Genomic DNA, 16,354 nt, shown 5'->3' with positions numbered 1-16,354 from the left:
TGATGTAAGGAGATCTGTATCACTTCAAGTAGCCCTGAATCTAAGGAAGTATTTTGCTGTACATCAACATAATTCTGATAGTTATAATCCTTCCCACACATCTTGTCCCTGCAGGGAAAACAGAAATCTGTGCCTATTACAACAAAATTTAGAAAAAGTATATGCACACAAACATAGTTACATTAAAATGAGAAGATCTACAGATAAGGCTGAACATATAAAATGCCCCAAAGACAAACTCCTTCAGGAGAAAAGTAAGGGAGTCTGCACTGCATGAAGTCATCTGGCTTCTTTCCAGATCTGCCACTAGGACTTTCAGATTTGCATTACAAATTCCCCAATTGCAGGCTCCATGAATACTAAGGGAGCATTCACAGGTATCCCTAGTCTGGCACATAGCACACCAGGACAGTTTCAAGTCAGGAAAGGGACTTGGAGGGGCAGCATCTTCATCCCACACATCTAGATCGCAATTGGGCGGCGTGGACTTACCCGCACGGCCGGTTGGCGGGTGGGGGACTGGGGAAGAGTGCGGCTCCGGCGGCCGAGCTGTTTCGGCCTGTTGGAGCGCTGCGGTGGCAGCGCGCACAGCGAGAGGCGGGGTTAGGAGCGTCGTTTTAGGACGCTGCCTGTCTCCTTCCCGCCTCTTTGCCAGCCGCGCGGGGCAAGCTACCCACCCACCCTCCCCTTTTTTCTGCTGTTTGTGAAATTGAGTTATATATTGTCACAGCGGATGTTGGCACAAGAGAATGAAGCTGTTAGAGGGGAGCCGGTGTGCAATCGGTCTCCCCGCGGTGACTGGGGCCTCCTTAAAGAGGTGGTGGTAACGAGCCGCAAGCAGACCCTGCAGGGTAGGCTTGGGTAGCTCGTTCATGACCAGTTGACCATGAAGGTAGCCAAGGTGGTTTGCGCCCCTTGGCCCTACATTGTGATCAGCTCCCAGGATTAGGCAGACCCACATGGGAGACCCGTATTCTCAGCGGGGAAAATTGATGGGCTCCCTGTGGGTTTTCTTATTCGGGCGTTGCAGTCAGCGGACTGCATAGGTCAGCTTCACTCCCTTGTTGCCTCCAACCCTCTGCATGGGTAAAATAAAGCTGTGGCCATTTTAATGCCAACGAACTGGAGTCGTGTCTTCTTTCCCAGTGGCCCCTTGCCTGCCAACTGAATTGGGCCCCCACACACCTAGGAGTTGAGTTCTTAGTAGGGAACTCCTACATTATGCCTGATCTTGTGGTTGACCCAGAAATAACCTGTGGACTTTTGAAAGATGTGGAGAGGTCCTTGGGTAGTAGTTGTCCAGCTTGCTAGTGTCTTGAAACTGGAATTGGAGATGGAGCTTAAAATGGGAAATGGGATTTTCTCTTCTTTGTCTTGCTTTCCTTTTCAACCTCTGATATTGTTCTGAGCACATGTCAATTCCACTTCAGATTAATAGGCAAATATCATAGCCGTGGGCATTTTATCTGCTTTCACCACATGAAAGTATGCAATGCATAGTAATCAACGCAATTTCTTTTTGTTATGATAAATCTTTTCTTCAATTACGTCTAGAACTAAGGCTTCCTTTTATTTTAGCGGGGCTAAATGGACATGAATTTCAAACATATGCAAAATCCCATTTCAATTCCACATTAACTCCGCCTATTGGATGCTCTTGGTATAGTTCCTATAGACAATGGATCATGAATTCCATTATTTCAATGACTGCCCAGAGTCCTATTCTTGTCAAATTATAGCTTAATTGTCCCTGTCTTTTTGAAGCAGGGGAATTTAACATATGACGATAACAGGAAAAGGTATCTCTTTAAAATATTCCTTTATTTTTCTTCAACTTTGAACATTAAAAAATTGTCCTGATGTTTAGGGAAATTGTAGATGTGTGTCAAATACAAAGTAATGTGCAACAAAATTCATACGGGCCCCAAGTTTATAGGTAACATTATCTGAATACCTCTAACTGTAGTATTGATATCAGAGTCCTCTGAAAGTGTGTTAGGTGCCATACAATTTTCATGGTCATTTTTGTTGCAAATTGAATAGCTGTCTTGCAATACAATCCTATGCAGAACTATGCCAGAGTAAACCCATTGTTTCGGTGGGTTTACAGTAGAGTAATTCTGCATAAGATTGTACCCTTTGAAAACTAAACCAGATGTGTGCAAACAGGAAGTGGGAAAAATATGCAATGAGAAAGAAAATAATCCATATTTTAAACAGATCCACTAGACATTAGAGCAAAAGGTGTTACAAGAAAAGTTACAAGACTCTGTATGTCTGAATTTGGGGGATATAGCTAGAGTTCTTTGTTTTAACACATCTGCTGTAAGCTGGATCCTTGTGTGTCTGATCCAGCTGTTAATTGTGTTAACATACATGTTAATTGTTTAATATGTTAATTGTTTTAACATATATATTTGTTATTTGGGGTATTTTGCATGTGTGTGTTTTCTTTTTATGGTTGTTTGTGTATTGTGACGGCCTTTGGCCAATGATATTAGATTTTATTATTACTACTACTTCAAATGAAAAGGTCAAATAGTATCAGGATGGGCAGTTTGCATCTTCATTTCCAGTATCTTGGCACAGATCCAAAGCAGCGTCCCCATGACTACTTTTTAAAATCAAGTCGCATTGGGAAATATAACTGCAGATTCGGCCCTATGTATACTCCTTCAGAATAATCTGACGGAAGATCTGTTAGTCAGATAATGTCATTTTTATATATAATTTAATCTTTAGCATCAAAGGGCATTTGAAAGCATAAGCCCTTTCCCGGCATGACATATCTGGCACCTCAAACAGTGGGGGCCCAGGGAACACACAATTGTTTCAGTAATGTGCAATTGCCATTTCGGTTGAAAAGGGCAATGTGTGTGTTTTGCAGTTTCAGTTCCCCTATCTAACTTTCAAGTAATACATAGTGAAGCTGGAAAATACGGTCAGATCATTTAAATGCCTTCTCCACTTTTGAAGGATAGATGGAAATATCTTCTGAGCTTGTTTGCTATATCCCACCCCACCAGATCTATATTGGGAAATGCAAAAGGTTACGTATGAACTAAATAACATATTTGCTGAAAGTGATTTGGAAATATTTTTCTCTCCCCATGCTTAGATAATTATTCAGCAATACATTCTTGCAGAACATTTATTCATGTACAAAATAAAAATAGTGATAATGAATATGACAAATCACCAGGACCAAGAAGGTTATTTATCACAGATTTCTTAATCCCAAAAACTGTTATCGATATTATAACAATATTTTTGAGTCTGGCACCTTGCAGCTGTTGTTATACAGGGTCTGTATCACCATGATTCCCAAGCCTGTCAATGTGCACATTTTTGGCCTATTTCTTTGATAAATGTAACTGCTAAAATATTAACTGCTATTCTTGCTAACAGACTCCAAAAGATTGTTACAACTCTGGTACTCATAGACCAGTTACGAATTATGCAAGGTAGGAAAAAACTCTGATAATCTTAGACTGGTTACCAATCTGATTGTTTTAAATAGTAGCAGATCTGATCAACTTGCCATTGTTTCACGTGATACTCCAAAAGCTTTTGAAAAAAAATATATTGGACATTCATTTTTGCTACATTGACTAGGTTTTATATTCATGAATTTTTGAAGAAGATTCAAATTCTTTATTCATCTTCCAAGTGTGGGGTGTTGACTAAAGGCATATTTTCTGTACCATTCCCTCTTGAGAAGGGAAATAGACAGGGCCTTTTCGCACGGGGATCTTTGTTGCAAATTGTTTGCAGAATGAAAAATCGCCATTTAAAATAGTGGAATTCGTCGTTATGCATACCTGCCTTTGTAGTGGAATCAGTTGCGTTTTTTAGCGTTTCCCACAGGCTTCCGGTCTCGGCAGAAATCGCTAGAAAGGAAGCGCTATTGCCAAGCTCGTCCCGCCCCTGGCCATCAAGCAGCCAATGGGCAGCCGTTAGCATGCTCCCAAACAGCCCCTTTCCCTTTAAGAAAGGTTTTTTTAAAAAAAACAGACCCATAGCAACGAATCTATGTAGATTCGTTGCTACGGAGAGACCCATCCAGCTGCCTAATGTGAGCTGTCGTTTGATTGTATGATCGTTTGCATCGAGTGATAAAAAAAAATCCCCCCCCCCTTCTCACGGGCCCGATTTTCGGCTGAATTTATGTGTAAAAAATAAAGGGACTTTATTTCAGCAAACGGGCTTTTAAGTGGTTTGTGCTTAGTGACTAAAGGTGAAGGACTGAAGCCAGGGAAGCCTCTAAACAGAAAGAGGCTCGCCGGTGCGTTTATCCCCGCTCGCTCGGAGAAAAAAAAATGGCGATCGCTTCGCCGGAAGTTTGGAGGAGAGAGCCAGGGGGAGGGACTTTGAAGAACCAGCAACAATGGTAACGCACAGGTCTTTAGCGCTACTGTTGCAGATTGGTTGCAGGAGTGTATCGCTATCCGGAGGGTGAATCCACTTTTCTGGATTCCCCTGAAAGCGCCACAACGAAGCGCTTTTGGCGGGTCGGTTTCAGGATTGTTGCAGATTGTCTACGACATCGTGGGTTATGGCAAATTAGTAGCGTTTCCAATTAGCAACCATTGTGCTATTTTGAAGCCGTGCGAAATGGCCCACAGGGTTGCCCTCTGTTTCCTATTCTATGTTCAGAACCTCTGCATTAGGCAAAATAATATTATGGCTCAATAAATAACTCTCTAAGATTATTCTATATGCAGATGATCTTTATTATTTATTTTGGAACCTCAGTCTTCCTTTCCTGCATTAATGAACATGACTGATATCTTTGGAGACTTGGCTGGATATTCAATTAATAGGGCAAACTCTCAGGCTTTCCGCACCGGGATCCTTATAGCAAATTGTTTGCTGAACGAAAAATCGCCATTTAAAATAGTGGAATTCGTCATTATGCATACCTGACTTTGTAGTGGAATCCAGTTGCGTTTCTATCGTTTCCCAAAGGCTTCCGGTCTCAGCAAAAATCGCTAGAAAGGAAGCGCTATTGCCAAGCTCGTCCCGCCCCTGGCCATCAAGCAGCCAATGGGCAGCCGTTAGCATGCTCCCAAACAGCCCCTTTCCCTTTAAGAAAGGTTTTTTTTTTAAAAACACACCCATTGCAACGAATCTGTGTTGATTCGTTGCAACGGAGAGACCCATCCAGCTGGCAGGTGTGTTTAAGCTGTTGTTTCATCGTTGCCACGCTCCTCCCGAGTAAAAAAAAAAATCCCCCCCCCTCACGGGCTCGATTTTCAGCCGAAAACAGTGTAAAAAATAAAGGGAAAATACATCAGCAAACGGGCTTCTCTGTGCTTAGTGACTAAACAGCTCTGGGGAGGGACTGAAGCCGGGTAAGCCTCTAAACAGAGGCTCGCTGGTGGGTTGAGCCCCGCTCGCTCGGAGAAAAAAAAATGGCGATCGCTTCGCCGGAAGATCAGAGGAGAGAGCCAGGGGGAGGGACTTTGTAGAAACCACAACAATGGTAACACACAGAACTTTCCCGCTAGTGTTGCAGATTGGTTGCAGGAGTGTAGCGCTTTCCGGAGGGTGAATCCACTTTTGGGGATTTCCCTGAAAGCACTACAAGGAAGCGCTTTTTGCGGATCGGTTTCAGGTGTGTGGCAGATTGTCAACGACGTTGTGCATAATGGCAAATCAGTAGCGTTTTCAATTGGCAACCATTGTGCGATTTTGAAGGCGTGCGAAAAGCCCCTCTGAATTGATGCCACATGGAGACAATGGAGTGTTATTTGACTGTGGACATTTTCAATGGTGCCCAGATATCATTACTTATCTTGAAATACTGATTTCTAGAGACATTATGCATTTACTATGCTAAATTTTAACAAGTTAACTGATGGTATATCTTTGTATTTGGGCAGATGGACAACTTTAAACAGGTCTCAATGGGACAAAGCAGATACTCTCAAGTTGAATATTTACACCTAAGATTATTTTTTATTTTATGTGTAATTCCATTCTATGCAGCTTGCAGATATATTCATAAAATTAATACTTTTTTGGAAATTTATATGGGATTCCTCATTGCCTTGGATTTCTTCTATTCAATGAGAGAGGATTTGGTTTCCTTTACTTTAATTTATATCATCAGGCTGACTTGTTCACTTGTACAAAATGTTGGGATCACTCTTTGCAGTTGGAAGCCTGCCTTGAGCTCTTTTAGAGGCCTCTTGTGTGGTGCCTCTCTCTGAGTGGAATGCATTTGAGTCTAACGCTAAAATGGATCTCATGTCGCCTGTAGTTTCTACAACTAGATAACAGTCTATAATGGCATGACAGTGACACTTTAGTAAAAGTTAGTAAAGTGTTCAATTGCTGGTGTTATAGCTTGCAGGATGTGCCCCTTAAATGTGTGCTTTCAGCATGTTCAGTCATTTGGTTTTTCTGGGAATAAATTTATTTATTTATTATATATTTATATTTGAATTTATATACCGCCACTCCCAGCAAGCTGACACGTGGCAGTTCATAATATTATATCAATTTTGTATTAGGATATTAGTTGATTTTGAGCACTCTTACCTGCCTCTTAAGAGCCTCTTGTGGTGAAGAGCCTCTTGTGGTGCAGAGTGGTAAGGCAGCAAACATGCAGTCTGAAAGCTCTGCCCATGAGGCTGGGAGTTCAATCCCAGCAGCTGGCTCAAGGTTGACTCAGCCTTCCATCCTTCCATGGTCGTTAAAATGAGTACCCAGCTTGCTTGCTGGGGGGTAAACAGTAATGACTGGGGAAGGCACTGGCAAACCACCCCGTATTGAGTCTGCCATGAAAACGCTAGACAGCGTGACCCCAAGGGTCAGACATGACCCGGTGCTTGCACGGGGGATACCTTTACCTTTACCTGCCTCTTGGAGACTAACCAATGTTCACCAGTAGTGGACCTTCCATGCCCTTATTACAGCTAAAAGACTCATATTACAACATTGAAAAATTAAAGGCTCACCTCCAGTAAATCAATAAACTGAGAACATGACATAAAGATAGCAATTGTGTATAGACTTGTTTTTTGATGTTTGCAAATTGTTTATAGACACTTATGTACGGATCTGCCATCACTATTGTCTTTATGATGTTTTCTTTCCTTTAAAAAAATATCCTACATAGTTGCTAGATTTTAAGTTTTTAAACCCTGTTTTGTGTAAGAAAGAAATTTTAAAAGGAACTTGGAGGCCTTTTGTACAGTGGTGTTTTTGCTTTCACTGTATATTCCCATCAGGTTTTCTTTTGCATTCTGCATTTTGCCCCATTGATACAGGATGCATGTGTCAGACTTTCTTTTTTGTTCTGTGTGTGCTCCATCATTCAGTTGGCTTTCCACTTGCTGTTTCCCTGCATTTTGTGAGAGTGGTTTTATGGCATTTTTCTCCTTACTTCGTTCCCAAGGTAAAGCTAATTCAAAAGCATCATGATTGCCTCTAATTCCCCCCAAACCACACCCTTTTTTGTCCCTCAGAGGTCACTCCTCCATCATCTAGATTGAGCAATATGGTTTGTCTCTCCTTATTGGCCAGTTTCACACTGGACATGCTTTTTGAAATTGTAAAATAGAGATTCTTCAAGCTTCTTTTACAATCCAGTAGCCATCTTAGTGGAATGTTAATGGTTGCCCCCCCCCATCACCTATGCAAGCTCAAATATTGCTTACTTCTCCTATCTTATCAATTTCTTTTGCGGGACATGGACAAAATGAAAACAGATATGAATACGGAAGAGGCAGGGCTCTTGCATGCTCTGTCTCTCCTAAATTGGGGGGAGACTTACATGGGCTCTGGGTTTCTACTTGGGGGGAGGGGCAAGGGGCCTCTGCTCACTCTCCCCCTCCCCCCTCTCTCACTCTCACTCACACACACACACACACACACACACAGTGACTCCTTCCCCCACTTCTCCCTCCCTCTCTCCTTCCCTCTCTCCTTTCTTTTTTTGAAACCCTAGGTGCAATGCTACAGAGCCTTTCCCAGCACCTGTTTTCCTCAGGATAACTTAACTCAATTGTCTGGAAAGGAGCTGTCATTTTGGGGGTCCCCAGGTCCCACCTGGAGGCTAGCATCCCTGACCCTCACAATGCCATAGAGCCCACCCTCCAAAGTAGCCATTTCCTCTAGAGGAACTGATCTCTGTAGGCTGGAGTGAAGCTGAAATTCCAGGGGATTCCTAGTTACCACCTGGAGGCTGGCATCTCTTGGCACATGCCATAGCCCCCCCCCCACTTCAGAGCATCCGCTTTCTCCAGGGCAACTAATCTTATTAATATGGATAGGAGCTGAAATTCCAGGGTATTCCCAGGTCCCTCCTGGAGGCTGGAAAACCTAGGTCCATGCAACATATCCTCCTCCCTACAACATCTATTTCCTCCAGCAGTTTTCCAGCCTGGCTTTGGCAATCCCCCCCCCCTACCCCTGCTGATGATCATGGGGGACCTGTGCACCAGATAGGGATACCAGCCTCCAGGTGGGCCCTGAGGATCCCCTGGAATATCAACTGTCCAGACTATGGCTCCCTTGGAGAAAATTGATGTTTTGGAGGGTGGACTCTATGATATTGTACCCTGCTGAGATTCCTGTCCTCCTCAGGCTCTATCTCCAAATTTCCAGGAGTTTCCCAACCCTCCTCTCTCCTGCTGATGGCCAGGGGGGACCTGTGCAACAGATAGGAATGGACAAAAGCAGGGTGCAGCCTCTGTCATTTCTGTCATTTCTGGTTGTTATGCATCTTCTTCTCTACTGGGTGCTTTTACCATCTTGCATGTTAGTCTACACACACGCACAAACACATTTGTGTAGCATCCACAGACCCATCTTTTGGGTAGGAGCATGAGGAGGCCAGAAGTCCAGTACGGAGCACAGTGCTCGCCTGGCATTTGATTCTCACACCATTTGTTTCTTGGCGAGAACCCTGGTCTTGAGCATTTTCAAATATTCAAACTCTTTTCTTCATGGGAGGAGACAGCCGAACCAGTTATTTTCCTGGTTAAAACCCTGGTCTGGAGCATTTTCAAGACTGCTTCTGCTTATACGCAGAACCCATATATAGGACCACAGAGAGGAAGAATATCATGTTACTACATTTTTATACCTAGTGATGGCAATTTAATTTAAATGTTGTATGTTGGAGCATTCTGAGAAGCAATACTACAATGTTCCTTTTAATCCAGAATGAGCAATAGGGTAGAAAAACTAAACTGTCATTTGGCCAAGGATTATAACTGAAGCAAGGAATTGTGTATTAATGAATTATATGTTTAATGCATCTGTTTCTCATCATTTTGCATTAAATTGAAGTATCTGGGAGTTATTTCAGATTGTATTGTAAAAAATCATTAAACAAAAGTAATTGATTCAAAAGAATTACCCTACAAGTTCAAATCTAAAACTAGTTGGCATTTATTTCTTGTTTGCAAATGAATTCTGGGTCATTTCAGCAACATTTCAGCAATATTCCTGTAACTTGCTCTATGCTGGCCTGCCCTCGTCCTTGATGCAGAAACTCTAGCTGGTGCAGAATGTGGCTGCTATGGTCCTAATCGGGACACCTTGGAGGGCACATCTGCAGCCTGTACCATGGCAGCTGCCCTGGTTACTAGTTCTGGCCTGGATCAAGTTCAAGGTTTTGGTGTTAAGCTTCAATGCCATCCGCAGCTTGGGCCCTACGTACCTGAGGGACCACTTGTATCCTTATGCCTCTGCTGGGCTCTTTGCTCTGTGGGTGCCAACCTGCTGGAGGTCCCTGGCCCCAATGTAGTTTGTCTGGTCTCAACCCAGGCCAAGACCTTTTCAGTCCTGGCCCCTACCTGATGGAACAAGCTCCCGGAAGAGCTGAGGGCCCTGTCAGAGCTCTCACAGTTCCACAGGGCCTGAAAGACGGAGGTCTTTGAGTGAGGCCAGGGTTTAAGACCAACCAGGCCCCTCTGTGGGATCAGGTCCCCATATTATTTGGGAACCCCGCCTAGGGTGGCTGTTGGGGGGATATAGAGAGTTTCTGCCTTTCTTGTTGTGCTATTATTATAGTGTTTTAAGGGGTTTCTATGGTTTTATTTGTACTCCTCCATGAGTCCTTGGGAGGAGGTAGAGGTAGAAATCAAATAATAAATAAATAAAAACAAAATAAATATTTGTTAAAGGGTTTTGATTCAGGAGAAGAAAATATCCTCTCAAAACATTTAGGAATGGAATGGTTTTAATGCTGGAACACTGAATTTTATTTAAAATTGTAACATCAACACACACAGAAAGGACATGACCATTCCGGAGTGAAATGCACGGACCCGTCTTTAGATATTAAGCTTTAATAGTTGTTATTCAGATGTTTCGCTGACACAGCTTCCCCCAAAGAATCCTGGAGACTACAGCTTGGTGACAATGCTGAGAATTTTCTCACAGAATCCTAGCCCAATCACAGAACTATGGCTCTTTGGGGCCAAAGTATGATTGCCAAACCGGTTTAAAATTGTAGTGTAGAGAAGTACAGTATGAATTAGAGATTGGTGTAAGGAAAAGCTTCCATCCCAGATCCTAAATGTTCTGATAAACTGCACAACATTCCTACAAAGTCAAACACAATGCAGCTGTCTATGTACTATGACCCACCATGGTTTGACTCTGTCCACCCCCAAAATTTCCGATTCCAAGCAGGCAGCAAAACAAAGATCCCCTACAAGGTCGAAGTAACTGGTGTTCAGTTGTGCAGGCCTCGGTTAGACCTTAGATCTTTAGATCTGAATTTGGTATGTTCAGATGTCCTTGCCAAACAGACAAATGTCTGCAGGTATCTCTAGTTCTTTACTGAAACTAGTGCTAATTTTTGCATGAATTGTTGTTTTTTTTACATCTCCACCTAACTTTGAACACAGAGTAAGGAACAACAGAAATTTTTCATCTCAGTCTCCTCTTTCGTAATCTAACCTTCACTTTCACCTTGGATATGGAAGATTAGTATAATAAAACTAGCCCCATTTTGAATCTGATCAGAACATCTCTTCTTTCTAATTGAAAAATATCAAAGTTGAAGGTTACTCATTCTGTCACTCTTGTTCAGATCTGTTTGTTCTAATCAGTCTCAGTTAACAAAAGACATTCATTTAAATCTTCAGGACTCACAGTAATTCATTCTGACAATGAAGTACAGGATGGGTGCCTCATAAAATTGTCTAACAGCATCAGCAGGGGTGCCTGGGATCATTTATTGTAATCACCAGACGAGCAAATGGTACCTTTGACCCTGTGAAATTCAGTGCAATAAATAAACCATTTGAAGGGGTCTTTCACATGTTAAAACTGGAAACACACAGTATGATAGCTCCTGGAGTCCAACTACTGTTCTTATAATTTGCAAATTAACAGAGAACAAGTACTCTATACATTTTAATACATCCAAAGGTGACATTAAAAATGGCAAACAGACTCACAAATTAATGGATGTATACATATATCTTGGTTTTGCTTATGGTTTAGTCAGCAACAATCTATCTGTAACCTCATATTTTTCTTAGAAGTTCAATAACAAGCAATGATTCCCGCAAACCCCCTTTTCAGTGTAAAAGACAAATAATGAAACAGAATTTTTTTTCATTTAGGACCATGCAATGACCATCTCTGACAAGCACCTGGCCTATTTGATCATTCCTGTGCCCCTTCTACTTCAACCAGACATCAGCCCCACTCCATCGAATTTCAATTGCACCAAAGCACCATTGAAATAAATGCAACAAGTTAGTTAACTAATAATTTAACTGCATTAATTCCAATAATAAATATACCTGGCAAACTTTCTCAGGATTGTGGCCAGTATACCAAAAAGCATCACTGCTGGTGTTGGGATGGGAGGGAAAACAACTTAGTAGTCCCACAAAATACATTCTGCATTGCAGATGTTTCCTGAAAATTAATAGCAACAGCTCGTCTCAAAAGAATAGAAAACCAGGATAGCTAGTATCTTCCCCCTGTTTGTGCTTGCATATTTGCCCCCTGAAATTTTATGTAAGAGAAACCTGCAGGGGACTACATTTCCCAGGATGATCCGTAGAAGAAGGGGTAATTGGAAAGAGAGGAGGAAGGGAGGCTACCAAGGTCAGTTCCCCAGCAGAGGATGGACTCTATGGCATTTTCCACCACTGAGGTCTATGACCTCCCCAGGCTCAGTTCTTAAATTTCCATGAGTTTCCCTACCTGGGTCTGGCAACCCCACCTCCCTTCCCCTGCTGGCAGTCAAAGGGAACCTGGCAATCCTAACTAGTGTAGAACACAAAGTTGTACCTGAACAAAGTCTGAGTCCAGGGTACCTTTAAGACCAATAAAGTTTTATTCAAGGCATAAGAAGCTTCCATGTGCAAGAACACTTCTTCAGGTACCAAGTTGTGCCTGTTTTGCCTTCCTTATCTCAGAAGCAAATGAAAGAATTCTCTAATTTCTACGGATATTTAAATGTGAAAATCTGCTCCATCTCCAGTCCCTTCCTTGGGTTTATACTTTGCCCTTCTCTGGCACACTTTCCAACTGTTGTCATGTCAACGGGAAGAAATACGGCAACATTTTGCCTGTTTGGAAGGGCTGCAAACAATTAGCAGGGGCTGTTTGCAAAGGCTGGACGCCCGTCCTAGTAAGGCACATATAAGAGAAATCTCTCCTATTTCCAGATGTGACAATCACACACATCAGGAGGCTGGCAGCAACACCCCTCTTAATACACGACCATCATCATCATGTGGGCTGAAGGGGGCAACACAGGGATTTTCACAATCCGTGTTTCATGCAAGTGTGTGCAGAGGTTTGATGCACATATGAAACCAGCATAGCTCTCTCAGACAACGTTGCCATAAGTATCAGCAGCACTGCAGGCGCTAGGTTGCCCAGGCTCCTGATAGGCGCAATCGGCAAACCATTATAACTTTCCTATCTAGCTTATTGCTAGCGCCATTTTCAAACAAAGAAAGGTGCACTTGTCTATAATGAGCATTTGTTCTGCCTTAAAAGAAAAAAAAGGGGGGGGGGAGAAGAGAGAGAAAGAGACACCACCGCGTTCAGCAGAAGTACATTTAATACAATATACCAAACTCCTTGACCTTCTTCACAACATTATCTCCCACAGTGCCTTTCATTAACCCATCAGTTTGTTCATGCCGACTGGATCTTCAGTGCTGTCCTTTCCTTCTCTGTATATGACTGCTTGGGTCTTGATTCAGTCATAAATCATGGCTCTTTTTTCTTGAGTAATCAGTGCTCCTCCTGTTCAAAGAAAATAGAATGTACAAAACATTCAGTGTGAAAACAGACTTGGAATTGCTCTTGCTGATAGAGTACATACCGGAAGAATCCCCCCCCACCACCATCACCAAAACCACCGCCAATCTGACTTCAGGCAGGCCTGCATCATGTCAAGGCATACCATGTATTGACTTGCAGGGACTTTTAGAAATTGGCCCCACAACATTGTTTGCAGGATAGATGTCAAGAAGAAAAGCTGGATCTTAAATGCCGCTTTTTCTCTACCTGAAGGAGACTTAAAGCGGCTTACATATCCTCTCCCCACAACAGACACCCTGTGGGGTGGGTGAGGCTGAGAGAGCCCTGATATCACTGCTCAGTCAGAACAGTTTTATCAGTGCCGTGGGGAGCCCAAGGTCACCCAGCTGGCTGCATGTGGGGGAGTGCAGAATCGAACCCAGATCACCAGATTATAAATCCGCGCTCCTAACCACTACACCAAACTGGCTCTTAAAAGCAGAACCACACATTACATGTAAAGCATGGAGTCCCCCATCCTGAGCTTTACTTGTACTGCAAATGAAGAGATGAATTTTCAAAGAATAAACATTAGCGGATAGTTCTTTCACCCTTCTTTTAATCCCCCCCCCAATCCCTTGAGCTTCAAGTAAGGAAACAACCTTGAAGGAAAACAGCCTCAAAGGTCGGGGGGGGGGGATTTCTGAAGTTAGCTGGCAAATACATAGTGCGAATTTTCCCATAACCACAGCATTCATATTATCTCAGCAAATGTGAATTTGGAAGCAGGCACTGATACAATGAGTAGCTCCAACTTATACTGTATCTATAAGATTTTTTAAAAACATTCCAAATGTGAGAAGGAAGTTTTCCCTCCACATAAACTAAGTACCAAGTTTTTTCTTTTGGGTTTAGAATGGTCATGTTCAATAAAAATCTATTTATAGGAAAAATCTTACATTTAGCAAAATTAACCTTATCTCTGTAATTATAACACATAAATACATTTAAGAGCCAGCTTGGTGTAGTGGTTAGGAGTGTAGACTTCTAACCTGCAGCTGGGTGACCTTGGGCTCTCCACAACACTGATAAAGCTGTTCTGACCAAGCAGTAATATCAGGGCTCTCTCAGCCCCACCTCACAGGGTGTCTGTTGTGGGGAGAGGAAGGGGAAGGCATATGTAAGCTACTTTGCTACTCCTTTGGGTAGAGAAACGTGGCATATAAGAACCAACTCTTCTTTTTCTTAAAACATTTCCTTGTGGACGTTGAAAAAATAGCAAGATTCCTAAAAATCTAATGGAGACAATTGGGAATTCTAAAGATATTCTTAGTTCTGCTTGTTGATAGCATGTTCTAAATTATCACAGTGATGAAAATTAAGGCCAAATCCTTCCACTTTCTCCAGTTGTAGGAAAAACAGGACCGTACGGAATCAAACTAGAGGAACTTGCAATTTCCTGTGCTGCAATTTTCTTCAACACATCAGATTCCTCTTTCATTCACAGGGGAGCAATGCAGTTAGATCTCGTCAACTATACTCGTTTGCCAGTCATTCAAACCTGTTAACCTTTGAAGACTCGGAAATGGAAACAGATATTTACTGGGCATGGGGAGACCCTTTCATCTCCAGTTACACAGAAGAACCGAGATTCAGGATTTGGCTGTAATGTACACATTACATTAGGGCCAAACACAGACTCAGCTGAAAATGGCAGCGATAAGCTCATTTCTTTACTCCTCCCTCTGGGAAATCTAGCTTCATATAAACTGGATCTTGATATCATTACAATATGTTTTCCTCCATCCCTGCTAGCCAATTATGATGACTGGGAATGAGAAAAGGCATATTGGAAAGATGTCAAGATACAGGACAACTTGAAGTAGATATTACAGGAAAAAAGGGAGTAAGTAAGCACATTACCAAAATGGTTAGGATAGCCATCATTTTGCTCCTCGTTTCCAGTTCTTTTAGGGTATATTAAAATACAGCCTTATGAAGACACAGAACCACAGGAGAAATATGCCAGAGAACATAGGGGAGCTGGGTCTGTGTAGCCTTGAGAGGAAATGACTGAGACGGGATTTGATAACCATCTTCAAGTATTTAAAAGGCTGCCATATCGAGGATGGATCAGAGTTGTTCTCTCTTGCCCCGAAGGGCTGGACCATAACGAATGGGATGAAATCAATTCAAAAGAAATTCTGTCTCAACATCCAGAAGAAGTTCCTGAAAGTTAGAGCAGTTTTTCATGGAACAGGCTTCCTCGGGAGATGGTGGGTTCTCCATCTTTGGAAATTTTTAAACAGAGGCTGGATAGCCATCTGACAGAGAGGCTGATTCTGTGAGGGCTTAAGGGGGTGGCAGGTTACAGTGGATGAGCGACAGGGATGTGAGTGTCCTGCAGAGTGCAGGGGTTTGGACTAGATGACCCATCAGGATATGATGCATACAACTTCCTTTTGAATTAAAAAGAAAACATTAGAAATGAAGTTAACTAACCATGTAGTTTTATCCAAGGTCAAAACTAGTTTCATACGGAAGGGAATAATAATAATAATAATAATAATAACAACAACAACAACAACAACAACAACAACAACGTTAGTAAACAGGAAAATAAAATAGAGCAGAAAGAAAGTTTTATTACCATAATTATCAGTGATCAGTGAGAACCATAAGACACAGCTGTTTTGAAAATCATTTATCTGATATAAGAGTTACTTAAGAGACAAAGGCAAATTCTTCTGAAAGTTATGAAAAGAACGTCAAGTCTATTTTAGGCTTTAGAGAGGACTATTTGATTTATTGTCCCTGTGCTTTCTGTATAAGAAAAGTTTCTCCTGAGTGGTCTTTCCTGAAAAAAAGAAAGGTCAAATAGAAAGTCAAGGCTTATGAGAAAGGAAGAAATTGCTTCATTTCGGCTTATGTTTAGTGTGTTTTCCCCCACCACAGAACATTAGGCATGGCAACCTGTCGCTTGTCAAGATACTGAATAGCGGATGGAGACCCACACAGATGTGAGTCAGAAAGCTATTAAGCTGCTGACAGTTTCAGGGGATGAACAAATGCATTGGAAGTCCTTCACCAAGGAAGCAATCTACAAGCAGGATGG

General features: G+C 42.2%; 1 protein-coding gene across 2 annotated transcripts in view; it reads right to left on the bottom strand.

Moving 5' to 3' along the window:
* Positions 1 to 10,180: 10,180 nt before the first annotated feature.
* The window catches only part of HTR7 (5-hydroxytryptamine receptor 7), a 63,198-nt gene continuing 57,024 nt past the window's right edge, over positions 10,181 to 16,354 (bottom strand). For both annotated transcript variants that reach the window (XM_077350323.1, XM_077350322.1), the window contains exon 3: positions 10,181 to 13,242. Coding sequence is in view for 1 of the 2 variants with exons in the window: in XM_077350322.1 (XP_077206437.1) it covers positions 13,200 to 13,242 (43 nt within the window). In the remaining variant the exon portion in view is untranslated. The remainder of the gene's footprint in view (positions 13,243 to 16,354) is intronic.

Source organism: Paroedura picta, chromosome 8 (genome assembly GCF_049243985.1).
Source record: "Paroedura picta isolate Pp20150507F chromosome 8, Ppicta_v3.0, whole genome shotgun sequence".
Classification (NCBI taxonomy): Eukaryota; Metazoa; Chordata; class Lepidosauria; order Squamata; family Gekkonidae; genus Paroedura; species Paroedura picta.
The sequence above is the reverse complement of the archived record's forward strand: the minus strand, read 5'-3'. Positions and strand labels throughout refer to the sequence as shown.